This window comes from Stegodyphus dumicola, chromosome 11 (assembly GCF_044657685.1).
Source record: "Stegodyphus dumicola isolate Sdum_Otavi_A_Nest chromosome 11, ASM4465768v1".
NCBI lineage: Eukaryota > Metazoa > Arthropoda > Arachnida > Araneae > Eresidae > Stegodyphus > Stegodyphus dumicola.
The window spans coordinates 105,652,238-105,679,909 of record NC_140778.1 but is presented as its reverse complement, the minus strand read 5'-3'; the positions used below and the strand labels follow the sequence as shown (position 1 = coordinate 105,679,909).

General features: G+C 32.3%; 1 protein-coding gene across 2 annotated transcripts in view; it reads left to right on the top strand.

Moving 5' to 3' along the window:
- Window positions 1–27,672, top strand: part of mbo (Nuclear pore complex protein Nup88) — an 83,144-nt gene that overhangs the window by 24,502 nt on the left and 30,970 nt on the right. For both annotated transcript variants that reach the window (XM_085827041.1, XM_035376869.2), the window contains 4 exons: window positions 1,111–1,306; window positions 6,618–6,753; window positions 10,399–10,497; window positions 21,961–22,147. In XM_085827041.1, coding sequence (XP_085683167.1) covers window positions 1,111–1,306; window positions 6,618–6,753; window positions 10,399–10,497; window positions 21,961–22,147 — 618 coding nt within the window. The remainder of the gene's footprint in view (window positions 1–1,110; window positions 1,307–6,617; window positions 6,754–10,398; window positions 10,498–21,960; window positions 22,148–27,672) is intronic.

Here is a 27,672-nt window from a genome sequence, read left to right as displayed (position 1 = left end):
CACCTGCAAAAAATTAGAGTTCTTTTATTCAAAATTTTATAAGATATATGTGAATTTACATATTGGCTCATTTTGAAATTTGGCATATTTGTTATAAATGATAATAATGCCAAATGTGTTTATACACTTTGTTAAAATTATTTGAAAGTAATGAACAGTGACCTTCTTTTTCACTCATGTACAATAAAAACAAGAAAATGAAAATAGGTTGCTATAAATTAAGAAGTTCGCCAAGTAAATTATTCTTGGCACAAACTGAAAAAAAATGTGGCAAGATAAATTTTTAAATTTCTCACTAAAAATTTCAAAATTTAAGTGTTTGAGTCCAGCGCGCGCTTCACTTGCATATGCCAAAAATACGGCGCAGCGTGATAGCGCTTCTCGTGTTTTGTATCGAGAATGCGAACACGCTGCATAACACTTGGTAAAAAAATGAAAACAATTTCCAATTCCTATAAAACAACTGCTACTGATATCACTACAACTGCTCTCAATAATTGCGTAAAGTATACTAATCAACACCAGCGTCTTCACATTCTTGATACAAAACAAGAGAAGCGCTGCGCCGTATATTTGGCATACGACAAGTGAAGTGCGATAGCACTTCGCCGTACTCAAACGGTTAATATCTAGGCATAAATTGAGATGTAGAATTGAAATATGGAAAATAATTGGCATGTCATTTCAGAAAAGGTCCGATTTTGTGTCAAAATACCTATGTTAAATTAATGTTATATATAAATCTAATATATATTCTAAGTTGTGCTTCCGAGACATGAAAAACGTAGTTTGAATTTTGTCAGTTAACCCAATAGAATGAGAGATATATAACTGCCCCCCCTTTCTTTTTGTGCAGTGTACATGAAAAATGCAGTGTGATTATCACTGGTTCATTGGTTTCTCATACTATTCCTTTATTTGTTTTATTAATTATTTTTTTCCCTTCTGTAACAGGCTTGGAATGCTTTTAAATATTTTGAAAGAGGAATTAATGTCATTTTTGTGTAAAAAATATATAATATAACAATTGCATCCTCCCCCAATTTATGTATTAGTAACAATTTGAAAAATACTTATGTAATATCTGATAGTGATTATTTTCTATTTCAGCTTTAATAACTCAGCAGCTAAATTAATGGGGCCTTTGGCAATGTATCCACCTACAGAAGATAATTATGGTTATGATGCTTGTTCTATTTTATGCCTGAAAACCTCTCCGACTTGTCTTGTTATTGCAACTACTGTTGGTATATTATATCACTGCTTGGTATTAGAAAATGATAATTCTTCTAATAAGGTGCATCAGGTAATTAACCAGTATTATTTCTGATTAATATGTTTCCATTAAAATGTCTGCAAGAAAATTTCCCATTTATTTCTGTGGGAAGTACAACTTCTAGTACAAACATAATTAGGGAAAAAAGTGTGATATCTGGAGTACAATCAACTCTGTTGAGTAGCCTAGTAATATTAGAACCCTTAATAGTTCAGCTAAATTATGAGGCTGCTTTAATTACCTGAAATTTAATTATAAATTTTTAAAATGGTCAGTTTTTTTAATTATAAATTATTCATTCATGTGAACTGTATAAAAAGGGACTGGCTATAAATTTAGTGAAATAAATCAATTTTTTCACTTTTTTATTTTTTAAAATGCTACCATGTACAATAATCCTTTTATGTGAGTATTTATTGTAAAGCTTTAAACTCAAATGAAATAATAGTTTTAAAAAATATTTGGTATTTAAATATGTAACTTTTTAAAAATCCCGCTTTAAATCCCTTTAAAATATGTATCCCCTTTCTTCCCTTTATATCCCTTTAAAAAAGTCTCAAAGTTAAATATTGAAACTCTCTTATATGTATTGGGAAGGCAACACTGAAAGCATTCTGAATATCGGTGGGTATCACTCAGAACCCATAGAGTTCATGTAGGAAACTGAAAACTTTGTGCGATGTCACATCAGTATCCAGAATATTTTCTGGATGGGAAATGTCAGCCTAAAATTATTTTGTCTTTTCTGCTTAAACATTTTGTATTTTGTCTAATGTCCTGTTGATATCTAGAAAATTTTCACCAAAGTTCAGATTAGCACCACCAGGGATATCAGTGAATACATTGTACCTTTAGTGATCATCATAATGGGATTTATCAATTTTGATTTTGATTTTAGTAATTATCATAATGGATAAATTAATAGACAATTTATAACATAAATAAAAAATTTAAGTGTCTGTTTCCAAGAGATTATATATGCCAAGAAAGTAGTGTGTAATCTTTCATTTTCTAATATCCTGAGATACATTCTCAGGACATCTTACATAAGTCATGCCCATTCCTGTGAGTAATTTATAAACCATTTTAGTATATATCTGGTTCTAATGAAAGTTTTCTACCAAGAAACATTCTTAATAAAGTTAGGAAAAAGAAATAAAATCTGAAAGTATTCAGATTTCGTATTATGCCCAAAGAGCGTTTTTTTGACATTTTGTGGTAACGTACAACTTTATTTATTAAATATCATGTTCTTTGGACTTAAACCATAAAATTCAATTCAACAGCAATGTTCCAAATAATTTAAACCCTTTAAATTTTTAATTACAATTGTATTTCGATACACAGTCTCGCACACTGGAGATAAAAATGTTTTTATCGTACAGTGTTGCCATTGCTCGCTTTGAAATCATTGAGTTTCTTAATCAAAAACTCATAAATACTTTGCAAAATATGAAATAAATGATAAAACAAATTCCAAATTTGGGCTTCCAGATGATCACTTTGGGGTGGAGACATACATTATTCAAAATTTGATGGCTGTAATACTGTTGTTTTATTATAATGTAAAAAACATTCATACATTTATGCAGATTCTTCATTATTTAATTTCTGTAAATATATTACAAGACAATAATATTTGGTGGCAACAGTTTGAAAAGTGATTCAGACTTTTAATGTTTTTGACGCAAAATGCCAAAATTAAATTAATAGCCCTTCTGGGCTAATGCCCTTTCAGCTAAAAAAAAACATGAAAACAGTACCTTTAGTGCAGGTAGTCATCACCACCCAAATCTAGGATTTTTTCTACCAATTTTTTGGTAATTTTTTAAAGCCTTCTGCCCAGAAACATGGTGGCCGCCAAGTCCAAAAACAGATCAACCTCATTAAAAATAGTAGAACTCCGAAGGAGTGGTGTCGTGGCTATATGGTGGTCGTCACAAAAGATCCCATCTGAGACTATAGAGAGTCCAACATGTAGTCTTGCATTATCTTGATGGAACATTACCTCTCTGTGCCCGAACTCAGTTTGATGTTTTTCTTTCATAGCAGCGTCAACACGAATAAGCATCTCTCTGTACACCTTATGTTTTATTTTTTTCCAAATACTCTTTGTGGATATTCTTCGTATTATAAATGAATGGTTGCTTCAATAAACTTTTTTTTATTAAAGAAAACAATTATATTTCCAGTTTTGGAGTTAAAAGTACTGAAAAACTGTAAAGATAGTATGTACAATATTCACAGATTGAAATTAATTTGCACAATTTATGTGAGGGTGACGTCTTATCATCAAACAGAGATCACACTCATGATACAAAGCATCAGGTTTTATTCCTTTTTTATACGAGGGTTGAAACTTTAATAGTGGCAACTATTTATTTACAAGGAATACAAAAGTGATTCATGTCACCATGTTTTACAGTCCTTCAATATAGTCGCCAGCATTGTGTACAACCCGTTTCCAACGATGTGGAAGTCGCAGAATACCTGTAGCAGCGCCTGTTTTGTTGATAGTTTGAATGGACCGATCTACTGCCGCAAGAATCTCAGGAACAGTTTGGAAGCGAGTGCCACGAAGTGGTTCCCTCATCTTAGGAATTAAGTCATAGTCACAAGGGCTTAGATCTGGGAAGTATGGTGGATGGTAAAGCACTTCTCAGCCCCATCGCTTGAACAAATCAGTCACAGCTTGCGCTGCATGCGGCCGAGCATTGTCATGCAAAATGAGAGGAGCGTTCTGCAGAAAGTGTCGCCGTTTTTTTCTCAAAGCTGGTTGGAGATTGTGCTCCAAAAATGAGCAGTAATATTGCGCAGTGACGGTCTGCTGTGGGAAAATGGTATGCGTTAGGATGACACCATCACAGTCGTACACGAGAATCACCATAACTTTCACATTGCTGGTGTTCTGACGAAATTTCGAACGTCGTGGTGACCCGTGATGACGCCTTTCGTTTGATTGGCGTTTCAGTTCAGGCTGGTATGATCGAGCCCAAGTCTCATCCAGCGTAAGGATACGGCATAAAAAAGCATCTCCTTCGCATTCATAGCGCTCTAGGTGGGTTCAGGCAGCATCGTATCGTAGCCATTTCTGCATTTCTGCATTTCCATCAATTGATGTGGAACCCATCGTGAAGCAGTTTTTCTCATGGACAGGCGTTCGTTCAGAATGTGCAGCTCAGTCGTATGCGATAATCCTGTTTGTCCCGCCAGCTGACGAATCGTTTGGCGGCGATCACTGTCCATTAGTGCGCAAAAGCTTTCACGTCTGCATCGCTGACACTCGGACGATCTGGCTGCAGCATGTCTGCCACGTTTTGGCGTCCTTCATTGAATGCTTTCACCCATCTTGCTAAGGTTCTGTAAGGCAATGCAGATTCCCCGCAAGCCTCTTGAAGCCCTTGATGACACTGTCGTGCTGTAAGACCTCTGGCACATTTAATTTTTATCCAACATCGTTGTTCTTATTTTGAAAACATCCTAACAACACTTACTTTAGACCGCGAGCTAATACAAGGATCCATTCTTCACATCACTCTGCATGTGCGTGACGTAGGCAGGACGAGTCTTTTTGCTGAGAGGTAAGGTAGGTATGTAGTTGACGTGTGGTATACGCGATATTCTTTGGTTTTGTTGCATAGTGTTTTTTCAGCTGTGTTGCCACTATTAAAGTTCCAATCCTCGTAGAAGAAAAGATAAACGGAATGAGTATGTACAAATGGATTAAATATGTTTAGGAGAATAATCACACTGGTTCCACTATGGAGATGTTAAAGTCTTAGCTGACCACCTACGTGCAGTCACTTTAGGTAAGTTAAAAGTCCGATCGCCTACGCGCGACCAGTAAGCGTCTAGTTGTAGCTCCTTCGCGAGTGTTCTGTTAGACCACTTCTCTCGGACTTCTCGAACCAGCTGAAGATCCTGGAACCTGGAGAGTTCGTACAGAGTAGAGGTAGAGAGCGACATCTGGTGCTTCGTTGAGGCACGATTCCCACATTTAATGTTTCTTATCAAAATTCAGTCTCATTATTTTTTTGTTCAGCTTGATATAATATATTCAGCTGCTTTGAAAATAAAAGTTCCCCCCTTTTTTTATTATTTTATTTATTATTTTTGTAAGAATTTTACTGAAGGAAAGAAATTAGTTGGTATTTAGTACTTTCAGTTTGTAAGCAAGATATAGATATGAAAATTGACATAAAATTCTGTAAAAAGCTCTAAATTTAAAAGTGTTTAAAAGTTTTGGAAGCTGTGCTTAAAGCTGTTTAGCGTAGATTTACCTTAGAAGGGACAGTATTATGCAAAATAAAAACATTCCCCTCTTTTTTTTGTAGGTATTAAATATGTGGTATAGTTTTGAGTCTACTCTTAATGAGATTTTTTTTTTTTTTTAACTTGTCCTTTGAAAAATCTGATGTTGATCTCTTCCCCCCCCCCAGTTGTTGTTGGGATTTTTTTTTTTATTTGCAAGAAATTATTTTTAAAATAGTAATAAAATAACTGTGCATTCAAAATTTAATAAAATATTTTGTTAAAATACCATTTTTATAAATTATACGGTTTTGTAAATTATCTTACTCTTGTCTCTTTCAAAAGAACTTTTTTTAGCATATGTTACTACCAGTATATTTATATTTAAAAAAAAAAAAAAAAACAATTGTATGATATTTTCTCCTTCCTTACTGTGTGCCTTCATGGTGTAATAAGATGCACGTTCAGATATCAGTGGGAAAGGTCTGGAGTTTGAGGCAATTGCATTTCTGATTTCTCGCATTCTTACCCCAAAAAAATCTAAAATAGACTTTACACAATTCTGAACTTTACACAATAATACAAAGTTAAAATTCTTTTACTTTTATGTCAATAATAAGTAATTAAGTTTTATTTGTCAATTTAAAAAAGCATTCTTTTGAAAACATAGTTATAATTCAGAATGATTGGTAGCCTATATTTCAATACGATCCATTCCTACTGTATGTATAAAATTTTGAACTAATATGTCTTCTGATGTCGTGTAGTTAAATAACAAACTCATTTAAACCTGACTTTAATCTATTATTATGAATTTCATATTTTGAAGACTATAAGGAGGTGAAATTTTTTAACACTTACTGTACTGCTGTTAACTATTTTGCTCTTATTTAATCTGCTATTATATATAAATGACATGTTAGTTATTATAGAATTTATATTGATATAAAGTTTTATTATCATATTAAATTGTTAACAACTGAAGCCTTTTTTTTTTTTTATATATATATATATATATATATATATATATATATATATATATATATATTTATATAATTATATTTAATTGCGAATTTGTTTCTTTTTACAGCCAGATGTAACTTGGGAGTATGAACCTTCTGTTAAACATGATGTGGCTTTATATGTTTTTGAAAGTATAGAACTTCCATTGTCTTTAACTGGAGATCAAGATGATGTATACAGTCATCCTATAAGATTGTATGAAGGTATATTGATTTAAAATTATTATATAAATTGTTATTTAAATATGTATTATATAAAATATTTATTTTAATTAAAAATTTTATGGTAAATTTTATTTTTTTAAATTAAATTTGTGGTGATTTAAAAAGCAAATAAAGCACCTGGCCATTAAAAATTTTTTAATCTCTGTAACAATTTAAATTGTACATTTATATATTATCTTGGATAATAAATCATGTTAATAATAACTTGAAATATTTACTGTCTTTTCATTGTGCTCATTTAAGATAAGAATTGTATCTCGTTTAGTGTCTAAGAGTATCACATGAAGAATTAATAGCAAAGGAGAAAATATTAGGGTACTTATGTATTAACACAACCGACTTAGAAGTCGCCAAATTTTCATAATGCACCAAACTTTGGCAACCATGGGCATAACAATTCTTCAGGGAATGATCATGTAATAGTTCATCCAAATTTTGTTTGAGTACTTTTTTGTTGTATTTGAAAAGTTGTTATAGAAAAGCAGTGGCATATTTTGTTTCAAATTCAGTTTTAAAATATGCACTTGTGTTCAAAGTGTGAGGAAAGTTTGTAGTATAATTTCTGAATAATACAGTAGTTTTTTAATTAATTTTTTATTTATAATTATTTATATATTTTATTTATTTATTGTTGCATAATTGCTAAAGGAAACAATTGCTTTCTTAAAATGACTGCTTTGAAATTTGGATCAATAGAAGGGGAGGCGAAAAAAAACTTTTGTTAAGAAGGATTGTTGATTGGTTTTTGGGAATAAATTATAATGTGCTTAGTAAGTATATACTTGGTAGTATATAGCTTAGTAGTATATACATATAATAATATGTAAATATGTAATTATATTTTTTCCCAGAATTATTAAATCATGACTATTTTCTTACCAAAGCGATCCCCAAACTGAGCCAAGGCAGATATGCTAACATATAAGTACCAATATTTGTGCATCAGTCTAATTACTTTTCTTAAATCAATTGCATTATCTTTTGCATTCAGATAGTCTTTTTCACATTTTAATCCAAGTGTGTCTTTTAGGCATACCACTAATAAGTATGCTGAATAAATTAAAATATTGTGATTTTGAATTTCATGCAAAATGTTGTGAACAAGAAAACTTTTCAAACACTAAAAGGATGCAAACTGTTAAAGAATCTTCATTAAAATGGTTGAAATGATTCTTTTCTTCTGCTTGCACAATAATTTTTAATGGTGGATAGTAATATGTTTTTCATATAGACATAAATTTCACCTCTTGTGTTATATCAGTCTTAAGTATCTGTTTAGCCATTTTTTATATATTTATCATATTTTTCAAAATATTTCATTCTTGAGAAACATCTATGCAGTGTTTCCCAAACTTTTTTGACCGCGGCCCGGTACAAGATTTTTAATTTTTTCGCAACCTACCTTATAAAAAAACATTTATTTACAAAACAAAATTTATTTTTTAAATAAAAATAAAAATTCAAGTTATTTGTTTGTTTATTTCATACACAAAAATTGCAAAATAATTATATAACAAAAACATAATTAAAGACAAGCCATTATCTTCATTTAAAACTTAAAGTAAATTTTGTTTTACATATTTTGACATAATTGCGAAGAACGATGTTGTTTTTCATCACATAGTAATTTCAAATTAGGAGTCCTCCAAACTAGCCCTTGATGAAGAACTAAATTACTTAAAAGCAATAGCTATTGACAGGGGCTTTTCACCCAACATTATTAATCAAGCAGTTAAAAAATTCTCATCTCAACACACTAAAAGGCACACTCTTGTTTTAGGAGATTATAAAAATTCTGTTTTCATTCCCTTCTTTCCATCAATTAGCTATAAAGTTACACATATTTTGCAGAAAGTTAACTTTCAGTTTGTTTATTCTCCCATCAACAAAATTCAGAGTTCCATACTCAAGGACCCCATTCCGGATATGAATTCCTGGGGTATTTATAGGATTCCTTGCTAGTGTGGTTTAATTTACAATGGCCAAACTAAGAGAGCCTTAAAATTTCGCATCAAGGAACATGAGGCATATATTAGGAAAAAGGAAACACAGAAGTCTTCTGTTGCTCAACATTGTTGGTCCGAAAATCACACTTTCAATTTTTCTGCAGCCAAAATTATTCATAAAAATCTTTCTTTGCACGATTTTAATTCCAATCTAAGTTTGCCTTCGGCCTTTAAAGAAATTATGTTTTTGTTCTGGTTTCACCAACAGATGGCGCCACTTGCTTATTCTTGTCCAAGCTTTCTTATCTTATCTAATCATTATTTCCTATCTTGTTCATTTGCGTTTTTGCAGCTGAGGATGGTGGTTCGGTAAAACCATCGAAACTAGTCCTGTGAAAATTTTGTAAATATAACGCTGATTTTTGTTGTTTGACTTCTGAATTAGTATTTATTCGGCGTGTTATGGTGTCTTAATTAATTCTATGTTTATAAAATAAATGTGTAATTATTTAAAAGTTGTTGACATGGAGATGTATAAAGTAGCATTAAAGTTAGTTAACATTAGTTAAAACCTTTTAGGCTGATTTTAATAGTTCATTATTCTTGTTCATAAGAACTTTTGATGAATCCTGATAAACTTTTGTTAAGCCCATTCTTGAATGAATTTTTCAAGAAATTATGGTAAGAAGAGTAGCAGTGACATCAGTCTAGCTACAGACAAGCAGAGAGAGAGAATGTATCCAAGATGAAATCCAAATTCATAATGATTTGATATTGGCTTAGCTTTGTTCCCATTCATTAATAATAATAAGCTTCATTTTTCAATTTTCAAATTTTTATTGGCTGAAGCATTATACAAGAATCATATGATTTGGATAAATTTTAAAATTCTGATTTTAGAGGGATTTGCTATCAGCCAATTGGAGCATCTGAATTTAAACGGTCCGGTGGTAAAGGGTTGCCACCTGCAGTACTTGGCAAAGTTTCGAAAAATATTAAATTTAAAGCAAAATGTTATTTTTAAGATGCAAAATTTAGAACTATTTTTAAGATGAAAATGAGAAATCACCAAATTAAAAATAGTTAAGAGATTATTGTTATTGCAAATTAAAATTTTGATTTGCATATTATTCAATATTCAGAATAATCTAATCTCCATTTTGCCAGCAAAAATATTTTTTTTTTTTCATCCAAACTCTAAGAATGGGGAATGTAATACTAAAAAAAAGTAAGATGTATCATAAAGCAATTTTTCTCGCATGAGATTACTAGATGTCACTTTCAAACACTTGCTGGTTAGGAAATCACACCATTGTTTGTTTATGTTTACTGAAGTTGGCCATGGCAAAAGCATAACTGAAATTTTACATTTTGTGTAACTTTTTAATTCCTTTATTAGAAAAAAGAGTAGGCTTCTTACAAAGTATGTTCTTAAATAAACATTATACTAATTTTCTTCATTAAAATTGTCCTGTATGGTGTTTTTGATTTTACTGTGTGAAAGTTATTTATTTTTTTTTTTAACCTGCTTCATTTGGTGCAGAAAAAGTCCTATTTTTTTATCTATTCCAAAGTAAATTTTATATTTATAATTAAAATTTTAGCATGTGCTGAAAAAAGTTTATGAAGTTCTTATAGTATATTGCTTCTTAATGATCATAGTTAATTATTTTTCCAGATGTTACATCACATACTAAATACCACTGCTCACATGTGTCTGGTTTACATTCAGTTGCTATGCCATTCCTTCAGACTGTGCAAGAGAGCCTTGATTCAGGTTTATTTATTTATTTATTTTTAGTTCTATTTATTATATTCACTTTTAAAAAAAGATACATGTATATAACTTTCCTTATTAAATCACTTTCAACCAAAGGCATTTGGAATAACACTGTAATGCCCAAAAAATGAATTTAAATAATTTATTAAACTTAGTTTAAATTTACTTGTTTGTTGCAGGTCTTACTTCATGATATATCATTCATTCATACATGGATATTTATTAACATTGCAATACTTCTAAAATGCAGTTATTGATGGTTCTTTTATTTATTCTGTATAGTACATATGAACATGGACTTTCATTAAAATTATTAAATTGTAATTGCTTTTAAATATATTAAAAAAAAAGAAAACATAAACAGAAGTGCTGAATTTATAACTTCATTAGCAGCCATGTATTTGTTCTCTAGGTTAATACTTTAAAATAATTCATTTAACCATTTTATAATACTTTTATTATATTAATTAAACTATTTTAAATAAACAGAAGTTTTGAATGGTGATATATTCAATTTGGTAGTTAAAGCAGATTAGCCAGTATATGTGGATTCATGAATTTGCTGCATGTAACATGAACACAAATTCACTTTTCATTGAAACTCTTTTATGTCGGTATAATTTTCAAGCTAAATAATCCCTTCTTGAAATGTATTGTACTGAATTTATCACATTTCCCCCTCCCCAATAGTATTGTTACTGAAAAATATAAATGAGAGTGGTATTTCATTACATACGATAGAAAGCTATGATTACTGATACATGAAATATTAAATAAATGTGAATCAAGCTGACTGCATATATTTTCTAAATATTCTAACATATTGTTAAAATGCTGTCAGTAATTATCATTAATTTCATAAAGCTACAAATGTAGACTATTAAAAAGGTTCGAAAGGCCATTTTAAAAAAGTATCCAGTCTAAAGTGCATTAGAAAAAAAAAAAAAAAAAAAACTGTTACACACCTAATTTGTTTCAATCAATTTCTAATTACCTTCAAAATCCACACGCCAAGTCAGCAAGTGTGACTTTGAGCTGCTTTTTTATTTTGGAGAAAAGCTAGATGTTATGGGGAGTTATGCTCTAAGAATAGAGAGCTTCTAGTAGAACCATAATAAAGAGGAACTATATGACACAGACAATATTTGTTTACCAAACACTAAAGCACATGCCGATCATACTATTAGACAAATATGCATATGAAGGATGTGTTTATTATTCCACATGATATCACTCTCTTTTATTTTTGTCCTGAACATTTGTAATTAAAGGCTTTTGAGAGAGGTTTCGAGAATAGTTAAAAATGCTTAATGGTTATGGTATTATTTCCTCAGTTCTTTCAGCTTCTTATGTAAGTTTCTTTTGTTTTTCCAAGAATTAACATCATGCTTACAAAATGTTTGCCAAACATTTTCTTTTAGCTGCTAGTTCTTTATAAGTCTGTAGATTAATTTGGTATCTTAAAAATATATTTGTAATCATCTTGATCGTATAAAATAAAGTAAGTGCTATCTTCTGATTGCAAAAATTTTATAATTTTAGATTAAACCTGAGTAAAATATCTTCTATAGTTTCAGTAATATTTTTAATTATATTGAAACAATTTCACATATAAATGCAGTAAAGCATTGTTAACATGAATCTCTAGGGACCAAAAAATCAACAGTTTGTGCTAACTCCAGACTAAAATTTTTATTTTTGAATATTTTTTTCTACACGTTAACTATTTATAGTATATAAGCACATTTGTGCTGCAGTATATTATGTCTGTTGTCATAGAAATCACTGCAATACTGTAAGGAATTACTGTACTGTAACCTAAAAAAATGTACTCACAGATCTTTTTCTGGTGAAACATTTCTGTATGTTGTGCTGTCGCCGATGAGAACCAAAAGTGTTTGGAAACTTCATGGCCGACTGTACTCATGGCTTCCATAAAAGTAGTGATCAGTTTGGATGTTGTAGCAAAATTTTCATAGTGCTCAAGACGTCTAACACTTACTGGCAGGCGGGTGGAATAATATTGTCCTCCTCACTTTCTCCTGATGACATTCCTTGCACCTCAGACACAATTAGATGTGTATCACATTCTACTGAGACCTCGTTAGCATGCACTAACAAACTTGTCAAAACTAACACCAAGGTTTACAACATGTTTTGTAGAATATTCCTTTTGTCATGTAAAGTGGTATTGTTGTCAGCCTCTAATTGATCAAGATATTAGCATCTTTATGTTCTGCAGGCTCTGCTAACACAATTTTGTATATGTTGTGATGACATCGGTTTCCAGTACATTACGCCAAAATGCATATTTATTTAATACTAAGTTCAAAAGATTATAAAATATTGAAAGCTTGTTCATATTTCACGCTCTGTCAATATGTGTTGTTTTAAAAAGAAGTCCTTTGTAATCTTGATGCTCTACAGGCATTAAGAGTTTCCCTAGTAGAATATATATGTAGTGGGGGGAGTTGAAGATGCTAAATAACAATTCCAACATTATTTTCCACACCACAGAACATTTAATAAAGATAATCAGAAAAGGTACAAATTAGATTAAACACAAGTGCCGTTTGATACAAACAGGATTCTGTATAGTTTTACCAGTCTTATCACATAACAGATTAGTGCCTACTCACACTTGCTGATGTATTAAACAGTTCAATTTACCACCTTCGCGTGGAAAACTACAGTTCCTTATTCTGCACTTACGGATACTACAACTCGTCCATCCTGACATTTTTTCGTGTGGAAAACTACAGTTCCTTATTCTGCACTTACGGATACTACAACTCGTCCATCCTGACATTTTTTCGTCCACGAAAACACGGATCAGCAACACTGGAACATCAAGACAGCACCTGAAAATAAATTTTAAAAAAAAGAAAGAAAGAAGTATGGAAGAACCACACATAGTCCTATATAGTAGAAGTCCACGGCTTCATGAGATCAGCTGCAGTAGTGGTACATCCAGGACCTTCATGGTGTCCCACATTTTCCACCTGGTAATGATCTCATAGACTCCAGCTACTACGGATTCTCCGTAGTTTCTACGGAAATTCATGAAAAACTACGAGCTACGAAAAGTATGGAAAAAACTACGGATTTTACAGAAACAAGAGCAGGAGAACCAGTACGCAAAACGGAACCAACTAATTCATCCGATGATTGGCTGAATACTCATGTTATCATATATCACGTGTTGAGTGCGTTCCTAGTTTTGAAGAATTAGCCAATCATAGATCAGTAACTCCAACCGTTAACGACTTATCAATAGTTCCACCCAATTGTCTGTCTCCCAGGTTCCTCGCTGATGTGTGTTTAGGCTGCATTCGGCTGCATTGTGTAGTTTACAGCGAGACTTAGTGTGTGTCTTGTGAACTGTGAATCAGGTGAAAGATTTTTAATCATAATGCTGCCTCGAACGAAGAAGCCAAAATTATCAAAGCAGAAGTTTAAAGATTCATATTCTTCAGAATTTCCATGCATTAAAGCGTCCGAAATTTCTGTGAATCACGCACACTGCAGTGTATGCAACAAAGACTTCTCAGTTGCTCATGGCGGAAAAGATGACTGTAAACGGCATGTGTTTTCTCAAAAGCATATAGAACTTGGCACCGTAAAATCTAAAGAAATAACAAATTTCTTAATAAAAGATGATGAAACAGATCCTATAAAAGCCGAATGCTGTTTTGTTCGTTTTTTAATTGAACATAATCTACCGCTTTCTGTTTCGGATCATTCCAAAGAGCTTTTCAAAGCAATGTTTCCGGATTCTGCCATAGCAAAAAAATTTAGCTGCGGTCATACCAAAACTGCTGCTATTGTGAAAACGCTTGCAGAAAATACTGTTGCTGATATTATAAAATCAGTGTGCAGTACATCATTTTCTCTAAGTACTGATGGAAGTAATGATAACAATGATAACAAACTGTACCCATTGGTTATAACATACTACAGTAAAGAAAAGGGAGTGATAATTACTTCATTGATTTCTATTTTAGAATGCACGAATAATACAGGAGAAGGTATTTTTAATTGTATAAATGAAAACTTTAAAAACAAAGGTTTAGAATGGAAAAATTGCTTATCATTTTCTTCAGATAATGCTAGTAATATGATTGGAAAGTTTAAAGGTGTAGCATCATTTATCAAAATGCATCAACCAAGTATAATCACCCGAGGTTGTCCGTGCCACCTCTTGCATATAGCTGCGAAAAGAAGCTACTGGAAAATTAATTGGCTCAGAAATTGAAATGTTGATAATAGATATATATTTTTACTTGGAGAAAAGTTCGAAACGGAAGCATAGCTTCAAAGTTGCTCAACAAATTTTGGGACAGAATGCAAAATCTCATAAAATTTTGAAATATTGCAGTACAAGATGGTTGTCTCTTTTAGAATCTATAACAAGGATTTTGGAACAGTGGGATGCTGTGATAAATTTTTTTGGAGATAAACCAGATAACAGTGAGAATGAAGGAAAGAGATTGCAAAACATTAAAAAAATTTTACAGTCACTGACAACCAAATTGTACTTGTTATTTTTGAAAAATACTTTGCCTTTGTTTATAACAGTAAATATTAATTTGCAACAACAAGCTCCTTATATACATAAATTGAGAAGAGAACTTTTTGAACTTTTAATGAATTTATTTGTTAGATTCTTAAAACCATCAGTAATTTCTAAAGAAAATGAAGATGTTACTCTAACGTCTATTTCATTTCAGAAGTATAGTAAACAAAAAGAAAATGAAAATTTAGTGATTGGTGCGGAAACAAGACTATATTTAAAAAATGCCAAGTTGAATGAAAGTGAAGTGAAATCATTTTTCAATTCTGTGCGAGCTTTTTTTGTAACTGCATGTTCATATATAATTGATAAATTTCCACTGAGTGATCCATTTCTAAAACATGCTGAAGTTGCTGACATCAACTTGAGAACTGAAGTCTCATTTTCATCTGTTCTTTACTTGATGAATACTTTTCCATCCATTATTGATGAAAAATGTCTTAATCAAGTAGAAATTGAATTTTCCATGTATCAAGTAGATGATTTGAAAGAAATTGTAGATTTGCGTATTGATATAGCATGGGGAGAAATTGCCAAATTAAAAAATATGAATGGGTGTATTAAATACAAAGTATTGCCTTCTGTAATGCTTGCTGTCTTAATAATACCTCATTCAAATGCAGCTTGCGAAAGAATTTTTTCTATTGTTAAAAAAAATCAGACGGAATTTCGACCAAATTTAGGTCTTAAAACTCTTGAAGCAGTTTTGATTGAAAAAATAAATATGCAGGCAAATGAAGAACTGTGTTATAAAAAAACATTCTCAAAATCAGAACTTAAGCTTGCTAAGCATGCTACATATAAATCTTTGCATTCATAAATTATGCGTATTTTGTTTAATACTTACTTATATGTATCATTCTTGGTTATTTAAATTTTATTTCCCTGTAGAAATCATATCCAGAATAAAGATATGATTTATAGCTTCTGATTTTTTCTATGATTAGTAGTGATTTGAAGTACTTTTTATTAGTGAATGCTTGAGGAGTTAAAAGAAAATTTCTAATTAAATGTGCATATAATCTACAAGGTATATTTTTAATTATTCAGTTTTATATGTATATGGATTTTAAATGTAATAAAATTGATTACAATTAATTATTAATTTAAAATTAATGAATGGTTAATTACAACATACGCTACGCGCACATTTTCAAAGTTGTAAAAATGTCGTTCGCGCGTTGACTACTGACAAGGTTTGCTGAAGGTTGGAGTCTATGTGATCTTTGCCTTTCCTCGCTGTCACACGATATGGACCGAAGAACTTTGGCCTTAACTTTAGTCCACCTCCATACTGCGTTCTTTGTATGGCAACTAGGTCGTTCACATTGTGTACTCGTGCCTCTTTTCTCTTCTTGTTGTATGTTTTTCTATTCTCTTCCTGAATTTTTAGAATGTTTTTCCTTGCTTCCTCTCTCATATCTTCTCGATCTTTCATCATAGTATTTCTTTCTTCTTCTTCAAGAATTTCCATAATCTTTAAGTCCTCTCGATTTCTCATTTTAACACCAGTGAGAAGCTCAAATGGAGAACTCTTTGTGCTTCTGCTCTTAGTACTGTTTAAGATCCTTTGTACATCTCCAACAATACTTGTACCACTTGGTTGGATCATCTATGGATAATTTGGATAGGACTGGAATTAAAGTGAGATGAATCCTTTCCACTTGTCCATTTCCACTAGGAACGCCGGTAGTTGTGAGTATGTGCTGGATCTTCTCCTGACTACAGTAATCTTCAAAGTCTTTAGAGGTAAACGCCGTACCTTTGTCACTTATAATTCTCAAAGGATTACCGAAAATTGATTGTTGCAGTTTCAGCTTCTGCAATGCCTCTTGAGCTGATATAGACTTTACTGGATAGAGCCACACGAACTTTGTGAATGCATCAACCACGGTTAAGATAGGATTGTAGTTCTTATTTGTCGAAGGTAATGGTCCTATAAAATCAATATGAAAAGTGCTCAAAGGAATACTATCTTTTGGTATGGGATTCAGCAATCCTTCGCTCTTACCTCGTTTTCTGTCGCACAAAATACATTCTACACAATTTGAAATAACTTGCTCAATTCGTTTTCTAAGGTTAGGAATATAAAAGTCGTTTTTTAGCAGATCTTCTGTTTTAGACACTGCGAAATGTCCCTTGTAGTGGATACTACGTATGATTTCTAGCTCTAATGCTTCGGGTACCACAAGTAACTCACGACCACTGTCGAACTTGTATAATACTCCATTTTTCACTAGAAAATCTTTCTTTAGTCCTTGATCGACTAAGGATTTTAGCAACTGGAGACGCTCATCACTTTTTTGCGCAGCTGCAATTTTGGCTGTAACTTCTCCCTGAGAACAAGTAATCATCATGACCGCGTTTCTACTTAATGAATCCACATGCTTCATTTGTTGCCCAGATCTGTGAACAATTTCATAGTCAAATTCTTCTAGAAGTAACGCCCATCTCGCCACTTTAGGGCTTAGATCTTTCTTAAACATGGTCTTCTGGAAAGCATCGCAATCCGTAACTATCCTGACCTTAGATCCTAAAAGGTAATTCCTGACTTTCTTTAGAGCTTCTACTATAGCTAAAACTTCAAGCACATAACTAGATAGCTTCTCTTGTTGGAGACTAGTTTTTTTACTCGTGAAGTAAATGGGGTGTAACTGTCCATCATCTGACTTTTGTAGCAATACAGCGCCGAAACCATGACTGCTTGCATCTGTATGCAATTCTAATGGTGCTCCTTGTTTAAAAATATGAAGAACCGGACTTGTGGATAAAAGTTCTTTCAATTTATTAAATGCATCTTTTTGCTCAGGCCCAAAATTGAATTCTGCTCCGTTACGAAGAAGATCACTTAATGGTTTCGCTATTTTTGAAAAATTGGCAATAAATTTCCTAAAATACCCAGTAAGACCCAAGAAAATTTGAATCTGCTTAAGATTTTTGGGTTCCGAGAAATTTTGAACAGCCCTAGTTTTTTCAGTAGAGGGGCGAATTGTACCATCCTCAATAACATACCCAAGAAATTCTATTTTTCTTTTCAAAAATTGTCATTTCTTAAAATTAATCTCCAAACCATATTCTTTGGCTACTTCTAAAACGCATTTCAACTTTTCTAAGCCTTCTTTCTCATTTTGTGCTGGAATAATAAAATCGTCCATGTAGGTAACAACAGTGTCATCTCGAATTAAATCCCTAAACACATTCATTATAAATAAATCTTTGGAATACACTAGGGGACGTGCACAAACCAAAAGGTGCTTTTAGAAATTCGTACAAGCCTGCATGAGTAATAAATGCCAAATATTTAGTGCAGTTTTCCTCAACTGGAACATGAAAAAAAACCATTTTTTAAGTCTAATGTCGAAAAAAACCTTTGCTTCACTCAAACAATCTAAAACTTCTTCTACTTGTGCCATAGGAAAAGAATCCTTAACTTTTTTTTTATTTAACTGCCTGAAGTCAACACAAATCCGTGTCTTCCCCGATTTTTTTCTACACAAAACAATTGGCGAAGCATATTCTGAACACGATGGCTTTATAATCCCATTCTTTAACCATTCATCTATTTGATTATCAACAATTTTTTGATCAGCAAAAGGAATTCTCCTCGAACGCTGAGAAACTGGAATATCATCTTTTAATATTACTTTCATTTTTAAGTCTGTACTGCGCGGCTTTTCTAACAGTTTATACTCATTAATAAGAGTGGAAACAGTATTGCGTAATCCTTCATCTTTAATATGCCATAAATCTGTTTCGCTGCCTGCCTCAATGGCTGCAGAAATAAAAGACAAAAAATTCCTTTCCGAAGAGACGGAATCATTTTCATATTGCGTAATCATCACCTGGTCACAACAGATCATTTTTAAACAGGAAGGGGGGAAAATACAGTCTGTTATCAATTCATCAACCATCGCTGCTTCTATCTCATTTTGTTTTTTGCTTTCACATAAAGAAAAAATTAACTTAGCCGTTTCCGCTTTAACCATGTGACCAAACAAACTTTTGAGTTCTATACATCCAGTTGATAATTTATTCGGAAAAAGGGATTTCTTTACAACTATCAATTCACTTCCAGAATCTATTAAACATTTTACTTTCTTACCATCAATCAACAGTTCAATAAATTCTAACTTATTTCTAGCTGCATTATTCGATTCAATCTCTAACCCAGATACCTTTTTTGGAGACAAATTCTCCTCCTTTTCTAACTGTTTGGGACAATTTCTCGCAAAATAAAATAATTCCCCTTTACTCCCACATACATAACAAATACGTTCTGGTTTACTAGTACCCTGATTTACAAACTTCCCTGAATCCTTGAAATTGCTCTGAGCTTTTCTAAGATTGTTTTTGGAAAAATTAAGCTTTTTATTTTCTGGAGTTTCGATTCGTGTGTTACTGGTATCAACTAAAGATTTACCCCTGGATGAATAAAATAAATCACATTCTCTTCCCAATTGATTAGGTGGGAACCAATTTTGACCCTCCCGAACACTAATATGTTCCTTTGTTTTAGAATCCAGAGTTTCATACAACTTATCAGATACAATGAGATCACACAATTTCTTAAAGTCATCTACCTCTCTTAACTTACAATAATAATTGAAAGTTGCACTAAGTCGAGACGCAAACTGAACATGTGATTCAGATGAATGTCTCTGTGCATTTTTAAAATTGTTCAAACATTCACACAGTGTTGGCTGAAATTCTTTCAAGATTAGAGTTTTTAATTTATCATAATCCGCGATTTCTTGTTCAGAAACATATGTTAGAACATTATTACATTTATCACCTAATATATTAATCAACACTTCTGATTTTAACTCCACTGGTACACTTTTAGTAATAAAAGCTTTCTCAAGTGACTGAAAAAACAAATGCATAGCTTCCAGTTTCTGAGGTACAGCTATAGTTAGTGTTTTGACGCTTTTAATAATATCTTCAACACTAGTCTGCGCGTTTCTTCTATCACTCGATAATGATTGTGATTTTAAACTTTCTAACTCAATCTGCTTCTCAATTTGAGCTAATTTAAGACGTTCGATCTCTAACAGATAGTGTTCATTACTTGTTTTAGGCGACCGATCGTCTGCGATCGACTTGACGACGCCACGAACAAATTAAACGTTCGTTTTGAAAACATCAGAATTTTCGATAATTTTTCTAATGTCAGCTTTTTTAGCATTTTCTGGAACAGTCTGTCCAATTTGTTCCGCAATTACTATTAAATCACTTTTCTTTAAATTATTTAGGAAACTCATTTTAAAAACGAAACAAAAGTATCACTATCCTCAAGAAAGAAATAAAGCAAAGTTTTCACAGTACCTTCTCTGAAGTATCCAAGTATGAGGTATCCAAATATCCCGGCCGAGCCCCCAGATTTTCTGTAGTGGGGGAGTTGAAGATGCTAAATAACAATTCCAACGTTGTTTTCCACACCACAGAACGTTTAATAAAGATAATCAGAAAAGGTACAAATTAGATTAAATACAAGTGCCGTTTGATACAAACAGGATTCTGTATAGTTTTATCAGTCTTATCACATAACGGATTAGTGCCTACTCACACTTGCTGATGTATTAAACAGTTCAATTTACCACCTTCGCATGGAAAACTACAGTTTCTTATTCTACACCTTCACGTGCAGACAGACATCTCACCACCTTCGCGTGGGATAGCAGAAGAGTCTCTGTCAGACTCCTCTTTCACCTCGCTGCTGGCGCATCGGTGAGGCCCTCTGGTGGTTGTGTCGCACTTACGGATACTACATATATATGATTCAATGTATGGATAATGTTGATAATTTTTATGGATGTCTTTTGAAATGAGACAACAAACTGAAGAACTGTATCTTTTTCTTATCAATCCTTGCACATCACATAGCATATGTGTGTGTGTGATTATGGCAAAGCCTCGAGGGCTATCTGCCTAAGGGGAGAGACGCATTCGTGAAGGATTTTCTAAGGGTAACTGGCTCATATACACGTTACACATGGGGAAAACCACGAAAACGCCCATGCACCCAGCCCGTTCGTGGGATTCGAACCTCGGACTGAACTACCAGTGTTCAGCGACTTTACCACGTAGCCGCTGGTGGGCCATCACATAGCATAAATAAATATCTCTCATAGGTATATTGAAAGTATGTATTTATCAGCAAATTACGATAATCCTAATTCATTCTGTGGATTCTGAAAACAATGAAATAATATTGTTGCTGTAAGATAAGTATCAGAGTTCTATATAACATGTATAACATGAATATAAGTGTATATGAATCGGTGAGGAAAACTAGTCTTTGTTGGTGTGTAGTGTTTACTTTGCATAACATAGAACTGCATTTCAGAAAAGACAATAAAGAATTGTTTTAAATATGCCAACCATTTAACAAATGATGAAGGAATGGAATTAGAAGAATAAAATCAACATCCCCAACTAATACAAATTGCAAGACATTCAACACTGTGAGTGGATATTGATAAAAAATTTCAGTTGTAACATTGAAGACAAAAGAAGATATGTGTGATATGTATACTTTGTGAAATGAATCCAAGTACATGATATGATAATTTTTCTGAAAATGAACAATGACTATGAAATTAGTGCTACTCCCTACAAATGTTGAAATACAGGATAACTTCTGAATATTAAGATTCAGGGTATAGCATTGGTCAAAGTACTTCTAGAAACTTTATGAACTGTTCATAAACAAAATTTGCATTTTCCTAATTGAAATGTTGTAAAAGTAACTGTTGATATACATCTAGTTCTATTTATATTAAATCAGTTAAATTTCATTGCTATTTTGAAGGATATTTTTTCTCATCATTTAATGTTATTTGCTTATTAATTAAATCTTGAGATCTAATGCTGTTATTTTCTCTTAGGAGAACTAGAAAAATTTCTCACTGAACAACAGAAACAAGCATCTATTGTGGAACATATTCTTTGCACAAAACCATTTTCTCAATTAGATCCAGTTCCTGTTCTAGGTCTTGATGTAACTGTTAGTGATGCTGCGGTTACTATGATTTGTCTCTTAGCATCATGGGAGTTTGTTTGCCTTCCATTAGTGTAAGTACATTCCTTTTGGATCATGTAAATAAACCTTTAAGTGATTGCTGATAATGCACTTCACCACTTGTTCAAGGACGCATAAATGCACATACCAGACTGTCAAGGGGAAAGTTATCTGATCCTTCACCATCTAGGACAAATTTTTACTGTTATTTGAGAATTTTAAATTGGCGGATTTCTCTTTTCTTTAATCACAACATTATATATGAAGCAATATGATAATAAGGAGTTATAATCATATTGTTTCATATTATTTTATGCCATATTTGATTAATATTATATTTACAAAATTGTAATTAATTCTATATAAATATTGGAAAATTATACATTTTTCAATTACATATGCATTCTTTTTTAAGTAATACTGCTTAAATAATTTAAGCCTCAAAAATATTTTAGACGAAATTAAAATATTATATGTTTACACAAAATACATATTAGCCTTTTTAATTATTATAATAACAATTTAACATTTGTTTTGCATATGAAAAATTTGAAAGCAAGGAATGGCACATAATGTAGCATTGCATTTCTGGGCAGTGTACTGTCAAGGGAATAAATTCTACTTTGCAATACACTTTTCAAAACTGAAATTGTTATTTCTGTGTTGCCATGATATTGAAACTAGTAAAAATTTTTGGGATGATTGTTGATACTAATGTCCAGCTTAGGTAGAAGATCTACTATCTTTATATGAAAAATCAACTGGAAAATACATCTTCAAATAAGTAGTTAGATACTGACTATCGAGTCAGACTAAATAATTGTGTCGTCATTGAAATCAGTAAAACAATAAAAATAAATAAATAAAAAACATTCTTGGCCACCATTAAAACCAAGCCAAATTTCTAAAATATAAGTACAATTCATGCTAAAGTGTTTATTCCAGGAATCTGTAAAATACTGCCTCTGTCAAACTCAGAAAAAATACTTAAGGATTTAAATATGTAAAGTCAGTTCAATTATCCACTATAAAAGCTTGGAATATTTAAGAAAGCTCATTTAGTTTGTCACATCCCATAGAAGGGAATTCAATGAATGCAAGCTGGTGCCAGTGAAGCACAAAATTGTGTTTTGAGCCTGATTTGTTTGTGACATAAAGAGACTATGATTAATGAAAGTCATAACAAGTTGAGCTCAGGTTGGTCACTTAAAGGTGTAATTGGGGTGTAAATATTCAAAATAAACTGATATACTGTAGCTGAAATAAGCTTTCAATAAATTTAAAGTTTTCATATATACAGCAGGCAGATAGTCTTCAATAGCTACAATTTTACTGAACTCATAATATAGTATATAAATCTGTTTATTTGTATTTTTATGCATTGTGTAATGTTTATTGAGCAATAATGTTATCATTGACTGGTTTTCAGTTATGATTTTAAGTACAGAATGTAACTATAAAGCTTGTAGAATTAATTTATGAAACAAAAATAACCAAATAAATATAATAAATGTACAAACTTTATGCATAGCCTACTCCTCCTAGTCAAAATACTTTACAATGTAATATCAGCATTTAACACTGTGTCCTTCATCAATTTGAATGCTTTGTTGATGTAATCTTTTGGACCTTTATGCAGCATCTGCAATTCTTCCAGTATCTCATTTACATTAAGCTCTACCAATGGCTGAGTGGTTAAGATTGCTGAATACTGGTAATTCAAACCTAAGTGAATGGGCTGGCTGCATGGTTGATTTTCATGGTTTTCCCTGTGTGTAACTTGAATACAAGCCAGTTTCCCATTGAAAGTCTTCCACAAGAGCATCCCTTCCCTTTGGCAGATGACTTTTGTGTTCTTTGCCATATTCAAATAACCAAACCTCATTTACATTATCAGCTTATCATCTTCAGTTTCAGGTACAGGATTAAATTATGAGGAATTAGATATGATGGTTTGAAGAAAATAACTTTATGTAATTTAGTAACAAATGTCAAAATTCAATCTTAATACTAGTACAAATAAGCAAGAAATTATTAGTGCCTGCAGTTTCATTGGAGCTGAGTCCAAAAGTGTTGCTATTACAGTGAATGCAGTAAGTTCTTGTGTTTCATGCAGAAATTGGAGCAGTTGGTTAAAACAAGAGAGGTAAAGCTCAGAACAGGTTTTTACTGACTTTGAAAGTAATAAATAGAAGTTTTATGTCATTAACGAAATTGCTGTGGAGGATAATTTTGGAAATTTCTCATGCCCAAAATTTTGGAATGGTGAATTCATATCAGCAGCAGTTTTGATTGCTGAAGTTTTGATTTGATTCCAACAGTGGAATACTATTAAAAAACCCCTTTTACTTCCTTCTTCTATCAGATATGATCTCTTATCCTGAATTTTAAAGACCTGTGAATTTGTCGGAAAGCCATGGCTGAACTGAGCCATTCTCTTGTTATCTTTGACAATGAGATAACTTTGTTTCCTTGATTATGAAATCCAATAATAATAAATAAAAAAGAAGCATGTGAGTGTTTTTCATAAACATTTAATATCTGCTTGCTGTTTTCGCTCACTTTGCTCATTCATATAAATAGAAATTTTTAGCCTTTACTTATTTATTTTCATTGCCAAAAAATTTGTTAATAATTACATAAGATGAACTTATATCATTGTAATTTTTGAAACACTGAGACACAAAAAATTAAGTGATTGCACAGGATAAATTTATATCAAGATATATAACATATATATCAGTCACTATTGCATCGGAAGATACTGTATGAAGTTCATTCATGGTGTATTTTAAAGTCCGTTCTAAAAAATGGGGAATAAGAAGCATTTATATATATATTATTTATTTATTTATTTATTTATTTTCTCTCTTACTAAGGTACTTATAGTTTGAAAAGATAGATAAGCAAGTCTAAGATTGTAGCCTAAAAGAATAGGTCTTCAATGCTGAAGGTAGTTCATATTGAAGTGTAGAAAGGTTTAGATCAGTGATTTGCAACCTTTTTGAAGCTGCCGCTAATCTTAGGAGCAAAAAAATTTTCAAAACCCCCTATGTAAAAATCCTGTAGTTTAGGGTATGGGGAAGAAGATATCCTGAGTTATAAAAGGGAAATATTTTAAGTAATTTTTTCAGTAGGCTTACACACCTAATTTGTTTAACTCGATAGTTTTGTCCCGGAAGGTAAACGAAAATGACTAATGTAATAAATAAATAAAATTCTTAAATGCTCTAAAAAAATCTTTATTCTTAATTAAATAATTAAAAAAAAGAACAGCAAAAAATACACTAAGCAAGTAATATCTATGAAAAAATCAAGTGTGATCAGTGGGATGCTTATGCTTGATGTTTCAGAGCCAGTTTCAGAACATTCAATTCAATATTTTTAGAGAGATGAAGGCACAAGTCTACTCTTTCCATGATTTTGAGTTGACTTCTCTTTTTTGCAGTTATATCAGTCATAGCACTGAATCCTTGCTCGACAAAATATGAGGAAGGGAAGGCAAAACATTTTTTTATGGTAGTCCACAATCCTGGTAGAGGCGACTGATGCTACTTTGAAGCCAAAATTCTGCGAGACGATCGCCATTCTGGAAGCTGACTTTCAAAGTTTCATTAGTGGAAAGTACGACTAGTTCCTCCTGAATCTGAACCTCTGCTTTCTCAGTATTCATAAAACGTTTTGTGATCCATTGAGGGACTTTCAGGGACAAAATATCTTCAAAACGTTCAGAAAAGTCTGTGCAAGGATTTAAGGTCTTGGCAGTAAACTTGTGTTTCATCAAATGGGATTTCTCTGCTCTTATGTAGATCCGACAAGATCCAAAACTGACAAAATTCATTGCGACCAAAATTCTGCTTCCACAAAGTGAGTTTTTTTAGGAAGGCAGAACTAACAGGTTTTGTTGTGATCAAATTGAGCTCTTCGCTTTGAAGCTGCAAATTAATTCCTTTGAATTTTGTGAATAAATCGGTCATGTAAGCAACATCAATCTTAAATTGTAGCAATCTGTCTTTCAGAGCAACTGCTTTCTCTTTGAGGAAATCAAGCACGGAATCGAAAAGATTCCAGAACCTACTGAGACAGGCACTTTAGGAGAGCCAGCGAACCTCGGTGTGTAAAAGCAAGTGAGTGAATTCTTCATCATTGTCCTTACTCCTTACATACCTGCCCGAATAATCAATTGTTGAGAGCATTACTGCGAATTTTGTTCACAGTAGAGATGACATATTGTAACGACTGATGCAAACAATGGCTGAGTTTTTCTGCAACTAAATGCTGCCTATGAATCATGCAGTGAACAGCTAAAATACTTGGTACCTCTTCCCATTATTACTTGGCAATGTTGCTTCATCAACCTGAAAAGAAAATTCAGCGCATTTCAAAAGTTTGCATAAGGAAGCTTCAACATCTTCAGCCATCTCATCAATTCGTCATCACACTGTATTATTGCTTAATGGGACATTTTTTTATAATATTGGTTGCTGCTGGATGGTGTAAAACCATTTCTAAAACTTCCGTGACAGCCAGCAGTATCAGCTCTTTGCCAATGGTATGAGCTTTCCCCGATTTAGCAATTAATTTTGATATATTATAAGAGGCTATTGAACCATTGTTGCATTGCTTTCATGATGCTACCAATAAGCCTGAGGCAGATGGTGCTTTTAGAAACTTGTCCCTGATTTTCGTGAAAAACAATGAATCTTTATTTTGTTTGTCAGGAGGAATTTTTTTGCAGATGCTCCTGCAAATGAGATGGTTTCATTGTCTCATTAGATAAAATTGTTACAAAGTAAACACATGGGCAGTTGCAAGTCGATGGCAAAGGAATGAATCCAAACTTCAAGTACGTGGAACTGTATTAACGACATTCCTTTCTATTAAATAACATCGTTGGTGGCAGCAAATTATGATGAGGGATAAATATTTCTCAAAATTAATATCTCACAATCATGATAAAGAACTAACAAGTGCAATTGTCTAGGCAACTGGCCAAATAAACAACAAAAGTAAATCGAAACTGAAGAGAAAAACAAAAATGAAGCAAACGAAAAGCAGCACAAGAAACATGGGTCAAACCCAACATTTATATTGAAAGGATGCTCAACGCATGTGCTATGAATGGTGAACGGAAATGGCTGACTCATATGCTGTGCTGGTTGGGATCGTGTAGTGTCAAGTTCTTCAAGGCCATCCTACTTAAAATATAAATTCACCTCACTATTCTTAGGAGCAGTCGTGTAAGAGTTTTTTATTGCTGTACAAGTGGTGTAAATTGGATAATAGGTTAATTTTTTTTTTTTTTTTTAAGTTTCAAAATGAAGTTGGAATGCCAAGCCAAAACATGCTCATTGCTTCCTACTGCCCCTCAGCATCCTCTTACTGTCCCTGTGGGTCGGTACCTCACATGCTGAGAATCAATGGTTTAGGTCAGGGTTTCTGAAACTTTTTCGTGTGGGGACCCCATAATATTTACGAAAATTTTGTGGGACCCCAAAAATGTTGTGCAAATCTGACGCATGTGTGAGTGAAACTATAAATTTCTTCACTTGTACTGTAATATACTACAGTCAAAAGT